The sequence below is a fragment of the Heptranchias perlo genome, chromosome 5 (genome assembly GCF_035084215.1).
Source record: "Heptranchias perlo isolate sHepPer1 chromosome 5, sHepPer1.hap1, whole genome shotgun sequence".
NCBI classification, from domain to species: Eukaryota; Metazoa; Chordata; class Chondrichthyes; order Hexanchiformes; family Hexanchidae; genus Heptranchias; species Heptranchias perlo.
Window position 1 is genome coordinate 101,616,310 of NC_090329.1, and position 20,338 is coordinate 101,636,647.

General features: G+C 42.0%; 1 protein-coding gene across 2 annotated transcripts; it reads left to right on the forward strand.

Moving 5' to 3' along the window:
- Window positions 1-7,284: 7,284 nt before the first annotated feature.
- On the forward strand, window positions 7,285-17,394 carry hmgn3 (high mobility group nucleosomal binding domain 3). 2 transcript variants are annotated; one of them, XM_067984928.1, is made up of 7 exons: window positions 7,285-7,439; window positions 11,107-11,157; window positions 11,352-11,378; window positions 13,546-13,602; window positions 15,227-15,337; window positions 15,459-15,558; window positions 16,893-17,394. In XM_067984928.1, exons 1-7 carry the CDS (start codon window positions 7,422-7,424, stop codon window positions 16,904-16,906), a joined length of 378 nt encoding a protein of 125 aa, XP_067841029.1. In that variant the 5' UTR covers window positions 7,285-7,421; the 3' UTR covers window positions 16,907-17,394. The 2 variants fall into 2 exon arrangements, with proteins under 2 accessions (XP_067841029.1, XP_067841030.1); XM_067984929.1 differs by lacking the exon at window positions 15,459-15,558 and having other exon boundaries at window positions 7,292-7,439.
- The last annotated feature ends 2,944 nt before the right edge of the window (window positions 17,395-20,338 follow it).

A 20,338-nucleotide genomic window follows, 5' to 3' on the forward strand; every position in this document is an offset into this window, starting at 1 on the left:
GACAAGTGGCAGGCAATAACCATCTCCAACAAGAGAGTGCCTAACCACCTCCCCTTGACATTCAATGGTATTACCATCACTGAATCCCCCACCATCAACATCCTAGGGGACACCGTTGACCAGAAACTTAACTGGACCAGCCACATAAATACTGTGGCTACAAGAGCAGGTCAGAGGCTGGGTATTGTGCGGCGAGTGACTCACCTCCTGACTCCCCAAAGCCTTTCCACCATCTACAAGGCAGAAGTCAGGAGTGTGATGGAATACTCTCCACTTGCCTGGATAAGTGCAGCTCCAACAACATTCAAGAAGCTCGACACCATCCAGGACAAAGCAGCCCACTTGATTGGCACCCCATCCACCACCCTAAACATTCACACCCTTCACCACTGGCGCACCGTGACTGCAGTGTGTACCAGCTACAGGATGCACTGCAGCAACTCGCCAAGGCTTCTTCGACAGCACCTCCCAAACCCGCGACCTCTACCACCTAGAAGGACAAGGGCAGCAGGCACATGGGAACAACACCACCTGCACGTTCCCCTCCAAGTCACACACCATCTCGACTTGGAAATATATCGCCGTTCCTTCATCATCGCTGGGTCAAAATCCTGGAACTCCCTACCTAACAGCACTGTGGGAGAATCTTCACCACACGGACTGCAACGGTTCAAGAAGGCGGCTCACCACCACCTTCTCAAGGGCAATTAGGGATGGGCAATAAATGCTGGCCTCGCCAGCGACGCCCACATCCCATGAATGAATTAAAAAAAACTTCTACCACCCTTTGCTTGAAGAACTATTTCCTAACTTCTCTCCTGAATGGCCTGGCTCTGATTTTATTTATGTCCCCTTGTCCTAGATTACCACACCAGCGGAAAAAGTTTCTCTGTATCTTCCCTATCAATTCCTTTCAAAATCCTAGAAACCTCAATCAAATCACTGCTTAACCTTGTATATTCCAGGGAATACAAGCCTAGTTTATGAATTCTCTCCTCATAATCCAACCCTTGGAGCCCTGGTAACATTCTGATGAATCCGCACTGCACTCCTTGCAAGGCCAGTATATCCTTTCTAAGGTGCGGTGCCCAGAAGTGTACACAGTACTCCAGATGTGGTCTAACCAGGACTTTGTATAGCTGTAGCAAAACTTCCTCCCCTTTATATTCTAGCCCTCTAGCTATAAAGGCTAACATTCCATTAGCCTTTTTGATCATTTTTTGTACCTGACCAGTACATTTTAGTGATCTGTGTACATGGACCCTTAAATCTCTTTGGACCTCCACTCTTTGTAGCTTTTCACCATTTTAAAAAATACATGGATCCGTCGTTTTTTGGACCAAAATGGATGACCTCACACTTACTTGCATTGAAATCCACCTGCCACAGTTTTGTCCACTCACTTAATCTATCAATTTCTTTGTAATTTTATGCACCCATCTACACTACTTACTATGCCACCAATCTTTGTATCATCAGCAAACTTGGATATTTAGCTCTCTATTGTGTTATCCAAGTCATTAATAAATGTAGTGAATAGTTGAGGCCCCAGCACAGACCCTTATGGGACACCAATTGTCACTTCCTTCTAATTTGAATACATACCCATTATCCCTACTCTCTGACTTCTTCTGCCTAACCAATCTCCTAACCGGGTCAATAATTTGCCTTCAATTCCACGAGCTTTAATTTTAGCTATCAATCTCTTATGTGGAACCTTGTTGAATGCCTTCTGGAAGTCCATATGAAGTACATCCATCGACGTTCACCTTTCTACTACATTAGTTAGAATCATAGAAAGGTTACAGCACAGAACGAGGCCATTCGGCCCATCGAGTCCGTGCCAGCTCTATGCAAGAGCAATCCAGTTAGTCCCGCTCCCCCGCCCTATCCCTGTAGCCCTGCAATTTTTTTCCTTTCATGTACTTATCCAGTTCCCTTTGAAGGCCACGATTGAATCTGCCTCTACACCCTCACTGGCAGTGCATTCCAAATCCCAACCGCTCGCTGCGTAAAAAAGTTTTTCCTCATGTCATCTTTACTTCTTTTGCTAATCACCTTAAATCTATGTCCTCTAGTTCTTGACCCTTCCGCCAATGGGAACAGTTTCTCTATCTATTCTGTCTAGACCCTTCATGATTTTGAATACCTCTATCAAATCTCCTCGCAACCTTCCCTGTTCCAAGGAGAACAATCCCAGCTTCTCCAGTCCATCCCAGCTTCTCCAGTCCATCCAAGTCCATCATCCCTCGAATCACTCCAGCAAATCCTTTCTGCACACCTCCTCAAAAAATTCAATTAGGTTCGATAGACATGACCTATCCTTTACAAATCCATGTTGGCTCTCTCTAATCAGCTCAAATTTCTCAAAGAGCCCAGTCACTCTGTCCTTATTTATAGATTCCAATAACTTCCCCACAACAGATGTTAGACCAACAGGTCTATAATTCCTGTTTTCTCTCTCTCACCTTTCTTATTTGTTCACATTTATAATAGAAACTGCCTATATAAACCTGCCATGCTGCAATTACACACTCTTGACCTTTGACATGATTGACCACACCATTATCCTCCAATATCTTTCCTCCATTGCCAACTTGGGTGGGATTGACCTCGCCTGGTTCCATTCCTATCTATCCAGTCGTAGCCAGACAATCACCTTTAATGGCTTCTCTTCCCGCTCCGTTACCTCTGGAATCCCTAAGGATCTACGCTTGGCACCCTCCTATTTCTCATCTACATGTTGCTCCTCAGCAACATCATCTGAAAACACTTCAGATTCCACTTGAATGCTGATTACACACAGCTCTACCTCACCACCACCTCTCTCGACCCCTCCACTGCCTCTGATTTGTCATGCTGCTTGTCCGGCATCCAATATGGGATGACCAGAAATTTTCTCCAATATTGGGAAGTCCGCAACCACTGTCTTTGGTCCCCACCACAAACTCCGTTCCCTAGTCACCAACTCCATCCCTCTCCCTGGCCATAGTGAGGCTGAACCAAACTGTTCGTAACCGTGGCATCCTATTTGACCCTGAGCAGAGCTTCTGACCCCACATTCAACAAAATCAACATGGATTTATGAAAGGGAAATTATGTTTGACAAACCTACTGGAGTTTTTTGAGGATATAACTGGTAGAATAGATAAGGGAGAACCAGCGGATGTGGTGTATTTGGATTTTCAGAAGGCTTTTGATAAAGTCCCACATAAGAGGTTAGTGTGCAAAATTAAAGCACATGAGATTGGTGGTAATATACTGGCATGGATTGAAAATTGGTTAACAGACAGGAAACAGAGAGTAGGAATAACTGGGTCTTTTTCGGGGTGGCAGGCAGTGACTAGTGGGGTATCGCAGGGATTAGTGCTTGGGCCCCAGCTATTCACAATATATATTAATGATTTGGATGAGGGAACCAAATATAATATTTCCAAGTTTGCTGACGACACAAGACTAGGTGGGATCGTGAGTTGTGAGGAGGATGCAAAGAGGCTTCAAGGGGATTTAGACAAGTTGAGTGAGTGGGCAAATACATGGCAGATGCAGTATAATGTGGATAAATGTGAAGTTATCCACTTCGGAAGGAAAGACAGAAAGGCAGAGTATTATTTAAATGGTGATAGATTGGGAAATGTTGATGTACAAAGGGACCTGGGTGTCCTTGTACACCAGTCACTGAAAGCAAACGTGCAGGTGCAGCAAGCAGTTAGGAAGGCAAATGGTATGTTGGCCTTCATTGCAAGAGGATTTGAGTACAGGAGCAAGGATGTCTTAGTGCAGATATATAGGGCCTTGGTGAGACCACATCTGGAGTGTTGTGTGCAGTTTTGGTCTCCTTACCTAAGAAAGGATATACTTGCCATAGAGGGAGTGCAGCGGAGGTTCACCAGACTGATTCCTGGGATGGCAGGACTGTTGTATGAGGAGAGATTGGGTCGACTCGGCCTGTATTCACTCGAGTTTAGAAGAATGAGAGGGGATCTCATTGAAACATATAAAATTCTGACAGGGCTAGACAGACTGGATGCAGGGAGGATGTTTCCCCTGGCTGGGGAGTCCAGAACCAGGGGTCACAATCTCAGGAAACGGGGTAGGACAATTAGGACTGAGATGAGGAGAAATTTCTTCACTCAGAGGGTGGTGAACCTGTGGAATTCTCTACCATAGAAGGCTGTGGAGGCTAAGTCACTGAATATATTTAAGAAGGAGCAAGATAGATTTCTAGACACAAAAGGCATCAAGGGTTATGGGGAGAGCGGGAATATGGTATTGAGATAGATGATCAGCCATGATCATATTGAGTGGCAGAGCAGGCTCGAAGGGCTGAATGGCCTACTCCTGCTCCTATTTTCTGTTTCTATTCTCTCCATCACCAAGACTGCCTATTTCCACCTCCATAACATCACCCGTCTCCACCCCTGCCTCAGCTCATCTGCTGTTGAAACCCTCATCTATGCCTTTGTTACTCTAGACTCGACTATTCCAATGTTCTCCTGGCCAGCCTCCCATCTTGCAGCCTCTGTAAACTCGAGCTCATCCAAAGCTCTGCTGCCCGTATCCTAACTTGCACCAAGTCCCGTTCTCCCATCACCCCTGTGCTCACTGACCTACATTGGCTCCTGGTCCAGCAAAACCTCGATTTTAAAATTCTCATCTTTGTTTTCAAATCCCTCCATGACCTCGCCCCTCCTTATCTCTGTAACCACCCCCAGCCCTGCAACCCTCCAAGATCTGTGTGCTCCTCCAATTCTGGCCTTTTGCGCATCCCCACTTTTCATCGCTATACTATTTGCAGCCGTGCCTTCAGCTACCTAGACCCATAGCTCTGGAATTCCCTCCCTAAATCTCTCTGCCTCTCTATCTCTCTCTCGTCCTTTAAGACACTCCTTAAAACCTACCTGTTTGACCAAGCTTTTGGTCACCTGATCTAATATCTCCTTATGTGGCTCGTGTCAAATTTTATTTGATAACGCTCTTGTGAAGCGCCTTGGGAGATTTTACTACGCTGTATATAAATGCAAGTTGTTGTTGTAGTATGGCACTGCAGCTCATTAGTTTTGTCACTTCCATCTTTAACAGAATTAAAATCTGTCTAAACTTTGAGGCCTATGAAATGCAAACAGGAAATAACCAATACAAGTGCAGATAGGACTTAATTGAGGGCCAGATTGCTATGGCTTGGGGGAAATTGTTTGGAAACCGCTGTTGTAGTGCATTGGCCTGTACATCATAATGTGGCTGAATAGCAATGTGTTCTTTGATAAGTTTAACAATTAGTTTGTTCTGTTGTGAAGACTCATTTCAGAAATAAACAAAATAAACTGTCAACACAATCTTAATTTTTGACAACTCACCAATGCATCCAGGAGCAAGTAAACTCTTAGCGAATGTGAGCATTGATTATACCTGGCTAAGATGGGCCAAAGAGCCTTCTCCATCTTGTGGAAACACAGTCTGGCACAGACTCAACTCAACTTCTTTTGGTGACAAGAGTGAGTGAATAAATGGTTCGGTGCATTGAGACAATGGAATATTAAAGAAGATTTTACACTGCCTGCACATTACAGTATTGCAGTATGGCAAATATTATATTTTTTAAACTGCAATACTAAACAGTACCTGTACAACTGTTAGTTTCAATTTTGTATCTTAAAGTTATGTACTTTTCACTTGTCTGCAGTGCGGCAGCACAATGTTTAAAGTAACTTTGCCTGTACCTCATACTGTTGCTGTGTAGTGGATTGTATTGCTCAGACTTGTTTCAAGTGCATCAGTTTAAAAAACAACTTGTATGAATGTAGAGCCTTTAACATAGAACAACGTCCCAAAGCACTTTAAAAAATGGATGCTGAGGCAAGGAGAGATATTAGGAGAGCTAACCAAAAGAATTTGCAGTCTGTGTCCTCTCCTGGATGATGTCGTGCACATCCATTATCCTCATCCTCCCTGTGCTCCAATGAATCGATTTACAAAATCTTTGTCCTCACCTTCAAACCTCTCCATTGCCTCACTCGACTTTCCCTGACCGATCTACGCCAGCCATTTGTCTCAGCCTGCACCCTCTGCTCATCTGACAATGATGTGGAGATGCCGGTGATGGACTGGGGTTGACAATTGTAAACAATTTTACAACACCAAGTTATAGTCCAACAATTTTATTTTTAATCCCACAAGCTTTCGGGGGCTTTCCCCTTCCCTTTCCCCTTCCACACCGCCTGAGGAAGGGGAAAGCCCCCGAAAGCTTGTGGGATTAAAAATAAAATTGTTGGACTATAACTTGGTGTTGTAAAATTGTTTACATCTGACAATGAACTGCTGCTGGTCCGTCAGACCTTCTCCTGCTTTACTGGAGGCTGTTAGTCACTGTTCTGCAACACTCTGGAATTCTGGAAAACCACTTTGACTTGCTACCTGCCTCCCCACCTTCCAAAGCCTCCTAAAAATCCATCTCTTCCATCCGTCTTCCTTCCTCCCACTCCTCTTTCTGTTCAGTGCCCACATTGCTTAGAAAATGCTTTGAAATGTTGCTTTATGTGAGGAGCAGTATATAATTAAGTTACTTTGTTAAACCTGGTTTGAAAAAGTGTAACTGTTTATGTAGCAGTGTTACATTAAATCATCGGTGGTTGTGGTTGCTTCCATATAAAATAATTGAATTTGCATCTATGGTAAAATGATGGAGCATAAATAATATACTGGACAATGTCAGTTATCCTATCTTTTCTTTTATGCAAATAGAGGGTGTTTCCCAACTTGTTCAGACTGAAAGTGCAACTAAATATCAAAAATAAGCTATTTTGAAGAATGGCTCTGCCCGGAACACTAAGCTAGCTTCCCTCTCCACAAATGCTGACCTGATCTGTACGTTTCCAGCATTTCTGGTTTAGTTTCCTATCTGCAGGATGTTTTTTTTCAAATTCAAAATATCCAACCAGGCAATTGCATTTCTTTTTCTGACGTTTTGATTGGATGTACGATTCTAATTGCTCCAAACATGCACTCTGGGTTCAACAACCCCCTGCCGTGACGCTAAACGTCTTTTTTTCTCTTTTTTTAACAGGATTTTTTTTCAAACAAAATTGCAGCAAAAAAAAACTTCAACTCCCACAATACTGAAAGCTCGGATAACCAATCCCTGGACCTCCCTCCACGAGTGACAGGGACACGTCAGCATCAGTGGTCATTGAATGTCCTTTTACCAATAGAAAGATCAGACCATGGTGAACGGGCGGGATCCAACCAGCGCTCCACCACTCGGACGCTGGGGTCTAGGCTTGATTTGCATCTAGTTAGCATGATATTATCATCTGATTACCAAGGTGTTTAGAAATTGATCTGCGCTGCTTGGGAGTTAAAACTTGCAACGCTTAGCTGTAGAAGTGCATTTATAATAACCATCTCTATCCAGTTTTGCAACCATGCCGCCTAAAAGGACGGTAAGTTTGACTGCATGGCATATTTATATATATTTTTCCTCTGGTAACTCAAAGCGTACAGTGTGTGGGGGGGGTTTTTTTTGGTAATGGGTAACTAGAAATGCGTTCCACATTCTTTGCACTCGCTACCGTGCAGCTAGCGCATTTTTAAAAATTGTCTTTTTAAAAAAAAAAGTTTTTATTTCATGACAAACTTTTAAAAAAAATAATAAAACTGCAGAGTGTGGCGCAGTAATTAAATTGCAGCATGATTTCGAGCCTTCCAGCGTCCTTCTCCCCTCCATGATGTTTGTAACAAATGGGTCTTCTTTCTTCACTTAAATATTTGAAATTTTTAACCTGTTTTTATATGCTTCGAAGTGGCTCTTATTAATTTTTTTTTTTGCATTGTGTGTGTATATGTATGTATAAAATATATCCAAATGAAAGGAGCAGAAATTTCGTGCGCCTTTGTCTTTAATGCGGGTTGAGGGGACACTGATGTGTAGAGTCCTTTTTTTTTCCTCCTTCTTTTCGAAGGCTAAAGCCATGTTTAAAACTAATCTCCGCCTCTGGGGTGTCAGCGGAGCCCGTATGTACCTGTCACTCATTCCCCGCCCAGTGCTCGTCCTCAGCGTGCACGTACCTGCCCTTAGCACACGGGGCCGCGATGCGCGCAACCCGCGGGCGGGAGCATTAAAGGGACCTGGCGAATCGAGAGGGAAATGAGCATTAATATTGGTGGAGGAGGGTCCCTCTAAGCAGAAGAGTGGGTATTTAAAAAGGGACCCTCCAACTGGAAGGAATTGAGCTTATTATTATTACAGGATTAATAGATGGAACAGGAGTAAGCAGGAAAGGGATTGATGGACGAGAGTGAGCACTAAGAGGGTTTAGTAATTTTTGGGGACGAGTGCTAAAGAGGACCATCTAATGGAGAGGGTATTAGCGAGTAATAAAAGGACCCACTAACTGGAAGGGAGTGAGCATTAAAGGGACTTAGTAATTTTGAGGGGCAGGGGGAGGGGGGTTAAGAAGACAAACTAACTGGATTATCAAAAGGCATTATCTTGGGGAGTGAGTTTTAAATGGACCCTCTAATAGGGAGTAAGTATTGCAGTGACTCTCTAACCAGAAGGGAAGAACGAGAGCAAGCATTAAAGGGACTCAACTGGGATGAGAGAGTTGTGAGTATTTATAGTGGAAGGTGTACTCGAGCCAAAGTTAATTTAAATCTTTGATGGACAAAATCTTTTTATTTTTGGAGAGGGCAGTGGGTTCAAGGACTTTCTGCCAACACTTCAGTCATTTTAAATACACTTGTGTTTGTGGTGGTTTTATTGTGGATTGAGAACATAAATCTTAAAATGGCGTGATCACAGCAAAACTGCATTAGTGCACCTGAAAGTATCGGTCAGGGTGGGAAGGAATCAGTGGGTGAGACATCAGTGAATGTTGGGGCAGTAGCAGTGGGCATCAGTTTGTGTCTGGATGGGGGTGGGGTGGTATCAATCAGTGGATGGACTGATTAGGAGAGGGAAAGTAAAGTGTTTGGGTGGGGCGAGGGTAGGGGTGGTAATAGTCGGTGTCTGGTAGGTGTTAGGGAGGGGAGATTTCAGTCAGTGGCAGGGTGGAGAGGAAAGGTCACAGTGTGTGTCTGGGAGAGGATGGAAGGTATTAGTGTTGGAGAGGAGTAGTATCAGTCAGTGGGCGGAGCATTGGCAGGACAGGATCAATCAGTGGGTGGAACATAGGGACAAGAGTAGGCCATTCAGCCCAATGGAGCCTGTTCCGCCATTCAGTTAGATCTTGGCTGATCTGTGCGTCAACTCCATATCCCTTGATGCCCTAACCTAACATACCTGTCAATCTTGGTCTTGAAAATTTCAATCCAGCATCCACTGCCTTTTGGGGAGCTATTTTTAAACTTACACTATGCTTTGTGTGGAAAAAGTGCTTCCTGATTTCATGCCTGAATGGCCTAAGTCTAATTATAAGATTGTGCCCCCTTGTTCTGGATTCCCCCACCAGAGGAAATAGCTTCTCTATCTACCCCATCAAATCCTTTTTTAATTTTAAACACCTCAATTAGATCACCCCTCAACCTTCTAAATACTTCGCCATATTGAACTCCATCTACCATACTTTTGCCCACTCACGTAATCTGTCTTGTGTCCCTTTTTTGTAACTTCCTTCTCCCATCTACGCAACTTGCTGTGCAGGGAGGGGCAGAGCAGGGGGAGGGGCACTGTTACTGTTCTGCCGTGACATGCTGCCTGACGGTAAACGGCCATTTTTCACTTAGTGAGGCCTCTCCGTCCACCTGAGGGTGGATAATAAAAAAGAACAACCTGTAGAAATATTGATTTATATCAGATTTAAAACCAGCAAGTGAATGTTGAGTCTATGTGCGGCTGTTGAAAAGCACACTCTGTACTCCAGTTACTCGAGGAACATTTTCTATGAAAAGGCTTGAGGCTGGGTTCCAGCTCACTGACTCAGAACTAGTGCCTTTTTTTTCAAATCGAAACAAGGCCGGGGGTGGGGGGGGGTGAATTTTGTATGACTTCTCCCAAGTGTCTGCCATAACTTCGGAAACTCACCCCTTTCATATGTTAATGTCTGATCCCTTTGGAGCCCATCGTGAATTGCGCCCGTCAGCTACTCTCTGGTTTCTACCATGCAGGCATCTCCCCCACCACCGCCAGAAGGATCAGTCTGAAGTTAACGGATTATTTATATTTATTTTTAAATAATATTCAGCACACTGCTGACTTTTTTTCATAGTTTTGAATCTAATATAAATCAATATTTCTACAGGTTCTCCCTTTTTATATTATCCACCCTCGGGTGGGCAGGAATGCCTCACTATGTGAACTAAGCGACAGGAGAACTCCCAACAGCACCCTCCCTTACTCTGTTCCTGGCTGACACTGCCCCTCCCCTGCCTCTGACATACCGTCCCTCTCCCCGCACCAACACTGATAGCTTCCAACCCCTCCACCACCCAGGTACTGCCTGAAACCAACCTTGTAGGCGGCAGCGACTGGATTTGCCGTCTGAACGTTCCTCTGCGGCAAGTTATTTCTCGATTTTTGTGGGGAGATTCGCCCATTGCCGAAACCAAGATGGAAGCACTGACCAATTAAATCTGCTTCCTACGCTCTCTTTGACACCTTGCAATGGAGTTTCAGCCACAAGTGGCCACTCCCCTGCCTCTAAAGTACCTGTGTTAGAAGGCGGGGTATCAAAATGCGTCCAATCCTCTGTCCATAATGTACCTGTTGTTAGATGGCCCGGTATCCAGGTGCACATTTTTTGTGGTCATATGCTACAAATGCCTCCATCCCCCCGTGTCAGGTTTCCTTCCTGTCAGGCTCCTCCAGCACTCTAAAGGGATACTTAGAAACACATATTTGCGATTGTCTTTTTTTGGGGAGGAGCGACAGCATCTTGTAAAGGCTTGATCTTTGCTGTTTAAATTAGGTGTAAACAAAAAAAAATGGTTGTTATTAAGTGGCATAGGGAAATGTATGAGTCACCAGTTTGCATGCTCTGTTTTTGCAGTTCTGACTAGGTAGTGACTCTTGAAATAAAAAGTGATTAGCAACCTGAAACTCAAGTTATTTTCCTCTTGCTCAGCTGGACAGGTTTCTGATTAATGTTACGTGCAATGTTGTCTTTTCAGGCACCAAGTGAGGGAGAACAAAAGCATGATGCAAAAGTGGTTAAGCAGCAGGTGAGCATTTTATTGGGCTTTCCTTCCAATGTCTAGTTTTCAATTAAATATGCAGTATTATTGTGGCAGTTTGTTCATTTTTTTTGATGTAGTTATTTGGCCTTCCAAAGAATATATAATAGCAGTAATGCATTATCTTGCTAATCTTTTCAGTGTACCTAGAAAAAATAAAAATTAATGTCCCTCTTTTGCAGCTCAGAAGATCTGGAAGATTGGAAAAAGTAAGTAGGTTTACAACCCAATTATGATATAAATGAGAGGTTAAGTTGAGTTGCTTGCTTCAATACCAAACATGCGGCCATTATTTTAGAGGTAGTATCTTGCCCATAGAGCTATCCAACAAATGCCTCAGAATGCTGATACTAGTTCGTGAGTAGCCCTTCAAACATCATAGACAAGTTTATCTCGTTTGTCAACATTAACAGGCTGATTACACCTATGACTCATCCAGCGGTACCACTGCTGCATTTGATGCATAAAAATTGTCCAGATTTGAAATGAGACTGTCAGGTTAATTTTCTGAGTATATGCTGGTAGTGAGGAACATCGCCCAGCACCAGCAATTTCAGGGGAACGTCGCAAGTAGCACTCCTGCTATTTTACCATGTGTGTGCTGGTGGGTGAGAGTCCCAGATGTGTTCCTGGAAATTTACCCATCCCGTCCCTCCCCAGCCTATGTGTTATTGCTTACAAATTCTGATAGTTGTATTCTGTCACAGGCTTTCATAGTAATGCAGTTTGTACATGTAACAGCAATTTCTCCACATCCACAGCATATACATTTTGGCTACTGCTCCGCAACCATTCTCCCTCTTCATTGTTTTGTTGATCGTCTGCTTTGGCGTCCTCTCCTCGTGTCCCATCACTTATTTTCCTGGTCCCCGTTATCAGTCACTCACCCTAATGCCTCGTGCACCAATTCACTCACCACTACTTATCTGCTGACCTCCTGTCATCCCAACATTGAGTCCCTCCTCGATGGATACCACGTCTATGTACTCTGCTCTTGGCATCTTCCACGCATCATTTGTGGCTCCTGCCACTAGCTCTCCCAATACAGTAATCCATACTTCCTCATTCCCTATCTTGGTGCAAAGTCCAACTATCTTCCCCTCTGGAAACAAATCTCTTTAGTCTCCTTCCTGTTTCTCTGCTCCTGCATTCCCAACCAACTCTGGGTGTTGGGTTTTCTACTGTCTATACATTGCCCTTCAAAATGTCTGCACCCTTACATAATAAGACTCATTATCCACAACCTTATCCTAGATGAGGTCCATCAATTTATCCTGGGCTTTACTGAAACTTCACTAGTTTCAATGATTTCAACATTCACCTAAATTCCCCTTGCCCTTCTCTGATTTCTCTTCATTCCTGTCCTCATTTATTCTTGCCTTCCACATATAATCCTCCACCCAGAGCCATCCTGTTGACCTTGTTACCTCAGGAGGTCTTTTCACCTCTCAGACCTCTGTCTTTGGCAAAGCCATCTCTGTTCACTTCTTCATTTCCTGTCATGTCCATGTTGTCCTGCCTGCTTCAAACACCTCTACAATTGCCATTGGAGAATATTATCATTACCTTACTCTCCATGCTCCTGTTTATAAAACCCAAAATGCTGTTGGCCTTATAGCTTTATCTGCCTGCATTCGCATTTTCAGATAATTGTGTTTTTGAACCTCTAATGTTCTGTTCCTCCATACCCTCGGCATCTTTCCAATGAGTACAACCACCATTCCTTGTATTACCTCACACTTGTCCACATTAAATTACATCTGCCACTTGTCTGTCCATTCCACTAACCTAACTGTCTTTCATTAGTCTTTTGTAGTCGTTCTACTTTTGTGTCATCAGCAAATTTCAAGGTTGCATTCCCTCCACTGAAGTCCAAATCAATTATATGTATTGAGAACCAAAGTGGACCAGAACTGACCCTTGGAGTACCGCACTTCCAACTCTTCTCCAGACCAAGCAACATCCATTTACCTTAATGCTTTGTTTCCTGTCTGTTAACCAACTTTCTACCCATGCTGCTAAATTTCCTCTTGTACCGTGTAGTAAGGTTTTTAAAAGAATTGTTCAATTCAGGAAACTGAGATAAAAGGAAAAAAGGCTTAATTTGTCCAGGTGGAATTCAACTGAAGAAATAAAATAATTTTAAAAGTCTCATTTTTAAATAAGCTGTTAATGTGAATAGCTTGCTCAAGTGACATGTTAATCAGAGTACTTTTTTTATATAATGTCCAAAGTTAGACTAACACTTTTGACCAGTGAGTTGCCCCCTAAATTTACTGAAGTACACATCACAAATGATTAGAGGTATTAAATGTTTGCTTTGTATTAAGATTTAGTTTTACATAAATTTATAACTATTTAAAACATCTGTTACAGCACGCTCTTCTTGCTGCTGCTGCTAAGGAAGAGTCCAAACCACAGAAACGTGCCAGGGTGAGAATTTGGATTGTTTAAAAGATCTTAATTTATTCGCAAGTGCTTTGGAAGATAATGATTATCCTGTTAGAAATTAATGTAATGAACATGTGTTTTTTAAGAAAATATATCCTCGCTCCTCTCCTGAAAGAATTGACTCCTGCTGATGTTTGGTTCCTTGGTTGCCGGCAGTCTTCCAGTGCCTTGCTCATATGGTTATTTGTCACATGAACCTAGACAGTAAAGTGTATTGGGCTTATTCAGCCATGAAGGATGTTACAACCGAGCCAGATCCTGTCCTTTCCTCAGATCGCCACATACATGCTTCCCATCAGGACTCATTAGCTAGTGATCCAAGAGTGGGAAACCATCTGACGTATTTTTTTCCAGTTCAGGGGGTACTAAGGCCAATTTTAGCAGCCTAACGTTGCCCCACCTGTGGTTACCATATTCAACATGGATTGTGTATTGAACTTGATTTTCCTGGTTTGTATGGTTACGGGTCACACACTGGTAGTGCATTTAGCTACAAAACCACTGGGGAGCTGTAAATGTTGGATTTTTGTGTTGTAATCTGTTTGTTATTCAGAATTCCATTGAAGGCTTGCCTCCACGCTATTATTGTTAGTAATCGGCTTGGCGAATGTCAAAGAAGTTGTCTCTGTAATAAAACTATGTACTCTCACCTCTGGAGAGCAACATGTACAGCATCCTTCTATGAGGATGGATGGTCCTGGTCCAGTCTTTTTACAAGTACTTTCAGTGCAGCATATGACTGATTTTGGGGATGGCATAGTTGTGATGTTTAGAACTCATCAACTTTTAATTCTACACGAACATCAATTGCTCTTGGCTGATTTCAGTTGCTTCATGATGCAGAAACTGATACAAAATCAATTGGTAATAGCATCTGTAAAGATTAAGGCTTTGTTTATTTTGAAAAGCTAACCCCAGTCAGCCTTTGAGTGGAAAAAAATAATTGAGTGAGTAGTGTTTAAATCTTCACTAGCAAGTTAAAAGGGAAGGATAGTCTAGGTGGGTTCTCTTTGTTCAAAGTGCTGCTGTGGTAGTCCCTTAATGCCTATTTTAAAAATTCTCATTCTCTCCCCATAACCTCTATTAAATTTAAAAGGAGTAGATCCTCAGAGGTTCAGGTGTAGAAGTCTTTCACAGAGGGAGGACAAGTTGATCAAGCTGTTCCTTTTTTTAATTAAGAGCAGATTTAATAAGAGTTGTTCAAAATTGAGATTTTGATCAAGTAAATTGGGGGAAAAAACGATTGCCACTGGTTGGTGAGTTGATAACGAGGACATAAATTTAAGACCATCACCAAAAGAATGAAAGGAGGAGACATTTTTAAGTGTTGATAGGCCACCAAAAGCAGTGATGGAAGTAAAATCCATAATGACATTTAAAAGGAAAATGAATAAGTATTTCAGGAAAGAGGGAAAAAATAAGTGTACGGATCAATTTTTTTTTTGCTCATTGGTCGGAAATCACTGCTCAGACTGGTTTTGACAGAACTAGTTTTGAGTTACATGCTCGCTACACAGTGAAATTCTTTTGTGAGCTATGTAATATTTCCTTGCCATGCTAATTGAAAAGTAGGCTTTCTGGACCATTTGATTTTTTTGTCTTGTAGAAGAGTTCACCGAAACCGAAGAAACAGCCCAAAGGGAAGGAGAAAGAGAAGAAAATGACCAAGGAAGATGTTGCTGCCCCCGCTCAAAATGGCGAAACGAAACCTGATGAGGTACCACCTGAATCTGATGTGGACTCAAAACAAAAAGCTAAATTTTAAAAATTGAATCTGTAAAACGTTCAGCGATTTGATTGTATGTTCAGTTTTTCTTTTTGCTCAACACTTGTTGCAGATCCATGTCTCTCGACCTTCTGTTAGTGTGACTTCAGCTAGAGGTACCCCACCCAGCTCACTGTCGGTGAAAGGACAGGTTGAGACGGTGGCAGTTAAGGGTATGATAGTACATACTGTGTACAGTGTATACGCAATGGTGTGCTGTGGTTGATTGTTGTTTTTAAAACTAGATGAGGTCCCTTCAGTGCTGCTGCAGGTAAGAGTTGGAGTGCAGTGTTTCTACCATTTTTCAAAGTCTCGCATTGTTGGGGGTATTGGGTGTGTGCCTGTGTGTGTAATTGTAGTAACAGATATTGAGTGATGAGCATTGCCCAGAAGGTAGAAGCAAGTATTGCTGCTAGAATCTTTCAATCCTGATTTTTTTTTTCCATCTTTGGAAAGGATATATTGGGCAACATTAAGCATTGCCTAAGTGGTTCAAATAAGCAAAGACTTGCATATTGCACTTCACTGAAGGTGAACAAACAGATGGTAGCACTATTTCTAGCATTTGATTGTATTCTAGCCTGGCAAGTCAACTACTTAAGTTCATGTTGCAGGCTATTCATAATATAACTTGGTTGTACTATGCAGCCCTAAAGACAACACTATAAATTGAGCATAATTAAAATCTAATGTTGAACAATACATACTTGTAAAAGTTTTAAAAATGATGGAAAATTTCAAATAGCTAAATAAAGAAAACCAGTCTTGAAAACCTTGTCTACAATGATCACCAATGTCTGTCCGAACAATAACCCAGAATTCCACACTTGCAAATGGTTTCATTGAGTCAAATTGTTTGTGTTGTAGACTAATGTTGCGTTTGTACAGTAATAGTACGCATTTTCTTTGTGGTCTTGTTAAGAGAGGAATCCCTTTTTTGACCTTCAAAATTCATTGTGTATTAGAATTTTTATAATTGTCTCAATCATAGATTTTGGATTTTCAAAGTATCCTTAATGTACGTGGAATGAAAATAATAAAAGATAGCATGAGCATTAACATGCAATTGTTCAGTTCTGTGCAGTGGGGACAGATGCAGCTTCAAGTGCTGCTCTACTCCACTCTGTTCCTGATCTGAGCAGATTATAGAGTCTAGCAGGAGAGTGTCGGCCTGGGCAGTCTCTGGCACTTAGTGATGGTCAGCTACAAGGGAATGTTGATGATTGCATAGGATCATTGAAAATACTATTTTGACCTCCCATGAAAATAGTTTTTTTAAGAAAAAGCTGAAGTATATTAAACCCAGCTTAACGAGTGCATCCACTCACTCTTATAACGTAAATTGAATTGAATTTACTATGCAGCATTTAAAATAAAGTGAACAGTGATTTTACTGACTGGAAATTATAAAAGTTTTTTAAAAAACACTTGTTTACAGTGACTCTGACTGTAGTTGAATTTCTGACATGATTGTTTGTTTGTCTAATTAAACTATTTTTATTTCTAGGAACAGAAAACTGAATCTGCAAGTGATCAGAACGAGTGAAATATCTGCCACTGTCTTCAGTTGATTTTATGTACCTCTTGTAGAATTGAAAATATTTTTATCAAGTATTTTGTAAATGCAAATATTTTTAGGATTAGTAGTACATTTTAGAGTACATATGCTGATATACATTGAGAAAATCTCCTAAACATCCCCAGGAAATGGGAATATTTGTAACTTCTTACAGTGCTAAAGAGCTACGATTTCATAATCGGAAAGATTTTGATTGTTTTCTCCTGAAAATTTGGATGCGTGTTTCATGGGCTTGGAAATGTTGGCTTTAGTGCTTAAGGTGATTAAAATGTGGAGTTGCAATCTTAGTTTCACTTTTTTTGAATGTTTTTATAAAGCAAATCAGTGGTGAATTGTGCTAAAAGTTGACATGGGTGAGTGAAAAATGTGATCACCTGCTTGGTTTGTGATGTCCAATTTGCAATAAACAGTTCTCCTGTTTACTATAGAATTTTTGTTTAACAAAATAGTTTATTTTGCCTGTTGAATACCATTTTCTAGGAAACATAACTATTAATATCAAATACAAATCAGCAGGATAATGTTTGTGAATGCCAATTTAATATCTGAAAAGCTAATAATGGACAATGACATGAACTTGTTTTAAGGAGGGTGATGTAGTTTCAGGGTTTTTAGTTCTGTCTTCTCCCTGACTACAATCCTTCAAATATCCATGGATATGGAAGTTGTACCAAAGGATTGTCACTGCAACACCTCCAGAAAGGAAATGGGATAAACTATAGATCAGTCAGCCTGATAGCAGAGAATGGGACGCCGGCCAGGAGATCATTGGAATAATAGTGTGGAGGTGGCAAAGGCACAAGGATTTCGGCAGCAAATGAGCTGAGGCAGAGACAGGCGATGTTACGGAGGTGGAAGTAGGCAGTCTGTGATGGAGAGTATGTGGTGTTGGAAGCTCAGAGGGTCAAATAGGTCGCCAACGTTGCAAGCAGCCTCATTCACCCTCAGACAATGGTGGGAGAGGGGACGGAATCAATGGCAAGGGTACGGAGTTTGTGGCGGGGCCAAAGACGATGGCTTCAGTCTTCCCAGTGTTTAGCTGGAGGAAGCTGCAGCTCATCCAGGATTGGATGTTGGGTCAACAGAGGCAGTTGAGAGGTAGAACTGGATGTCATCAGAATACATGTGGAACCTGATGTCAAGTCTTCGGATGATCACCAAGCAGAAACATGTAAATGAGGAATAGGAGGGGGCCAAGGATAGATCCTTGAGACTCTAGAGGTAATAGGACGGCAGCAACCCCTGTGATCCAGAGGCTGTACCTTTTTCTTCAACTTTGTTCTAAAACAGGTATGTACCAATGGGCTAATCACCACACTTGCAATAAACTGCTTACTGAATTTAATGTAGACTCAAGCTATGCTGAAATGATAATTGCCACGCAGACCAGAGATTTACAGACTAAATATTTTTATTCACAAATAAATATGAAGCACAATTATAAGTATATATCAAATGAAAGTTAATTTAAAAATAGGTTCTAATTAAATTTCCCTGTGAATTTGACATCCTTGTTTCTGCTGATTCATTGTAAACTCTGATCAAATGGCAGCATTGAACCACTTGAATGTCAAAACAATGACATTTATAACATTGCTGCAGAGGAATAATGCTTCATACGTATATCCAATTAACAATAGAATGTAGATGTCACAAATATGAATAGTCAAAATGCTGATGTACGGTTATGTTGAGCATATAAATATTCAGAATAGAACTCCAGTTCTTTTAGCTGAAAGGAACAATGCTGGTTATATAGCGGAAACAAAACCATTCTTCATTCACATCATTAGAAGTTAAGCCAATCTTTGGTTCCAGGGCAACCAGAATGACATTATGTTCAGAGATGGCAGTGCCACATATGCTGCCTACTTCCGTCCTATAAATCTTTAAGAAATGTGCAGTAGCGCAGTAGTTTTTCTTCAGCTAAAAGAAATATCATATCAAATGTTTAATCTTCCTAGGGCTTCATGATACCATACTCGATGAAATGTTGCCTTGATGTTGAAGGCAGCTACTCTCATCTATTCTCTTGCATCCATATCCAGATGAATCTAGAGTTGAGTTGTTCTGGCGGAACCTGCACTGAGTGCTGGTGAGTAGGTGCTGCTGGAGTTTAAAAGAATGAGAAGTGGTCTCATTGAAACGTATAAGATTCTGAGAGGGCTTGACAGGGTATATGCTGAGAGGCTGTTTGCCCTGGCTGGAGAGTCTAGAGCTAGGGGGCATTGTCTCAGGATAAGAGGTTGGCCATTTAGGACTGAAATGAGGGTTGTGAATCTTTGGAATTCCCTGCCCCATAGGGCTGTGGATGCTCAGTCATTGAGCATGTTCAAGGCTGAAATCAATAGATTTTTGGACTCTAAGGGAATCGAGGGGTATGGGGATCGAGCAGGAAAGTGAAGTTGAGGTTGAAGATCAGCCATGACCTGATTGAATGGCAGAGCAGGCTCGAGGAGCCATATGGCCTACTCCTATTTCTTATGTTGTTGTTGAAAGCACTATTGATGACTCATAACTTCAGTGATGATTGGAGGGAGGTTGATAGGTAATTGACCAGGTTAGAGTCGTCCTGTTTTTTGTGAAAAGGAAATATGAGGGCAATCTTCCATGTTGGTGGGTAGTGACAGCTGTATTGGAACAGCTTTGCTACGGGAGCAGCCAGCTCTGGTGCATAGGCCTTCAGTATTACTGTTGGCAGGGCCCATAGCATTTGCTGTTTATAATGCACCTAGCCATTTCTTAATGTCATGAAGAGTGAACCAAATTGGCTGGATATTAGTATCTCTGCTGGTGGGGGACCTGAGGAAGAGGCCAAGCAGGATCATCCGCTCAGCACTCTTGGCTGAAGACACTTGCAAATGCTTTAGCCTTGTCTCCACCATGGTTGCGGATGTTCAGGAAGCCTCCTTCTGAGGTTAGTCGTCTGGTTCACCATCATTTTTGACTGGATGTGGTAGGGCTACAGAGTTTTGCTCTGAACTATTGGTTGTGGGACCACTTAGCTCTGGCTATAGCCTGCTGCTTTTGGTGTTTAGCAGGCCGGTAGCCCTGTGTAGTATATGCTGCAAGTAAGAGCACAGAAAAGCAAGGCATGGGGCTGAGGCACAGAATTGGAATTTTAAACATTCCACACAGTGAACTTTGATCCCAATTGGGCTGCTGGTTTTGCGATATTCCTATTGATTTTAAATCATGCACATATTATACTGTCTGCATTTACTTTAAACATTGACAGCTGATGGGCACCATTGCTCTCTAAAGTGCCTGTTATTTTAAATGTGACATGTAAAATGTGGTTGCACTACATGATCCTCATTATTAACAACAAAATTAAGAAAAAGGCAAAAGCAGAAATACAACTTTCAATCAGG

Coding starts and splice junctions, on each gene's coding strand:
- hmgn3 (XM_067984928.1), top strand. Junction 11,158..11,351: donor CAAAAGTGGTTAAGCAGCAG/GTGAGCATTTTA, acceptor CCTCTTTTGCAG/CTCAGAAGATCTGGAAGATT. Junction 13,603..15,226: donor AACCACAGAAACGTGCCAGG/GTGAGAATTTGG, acceptor TTTGTCTTGTAG/AAGAGTTCACCGAAACCGAA.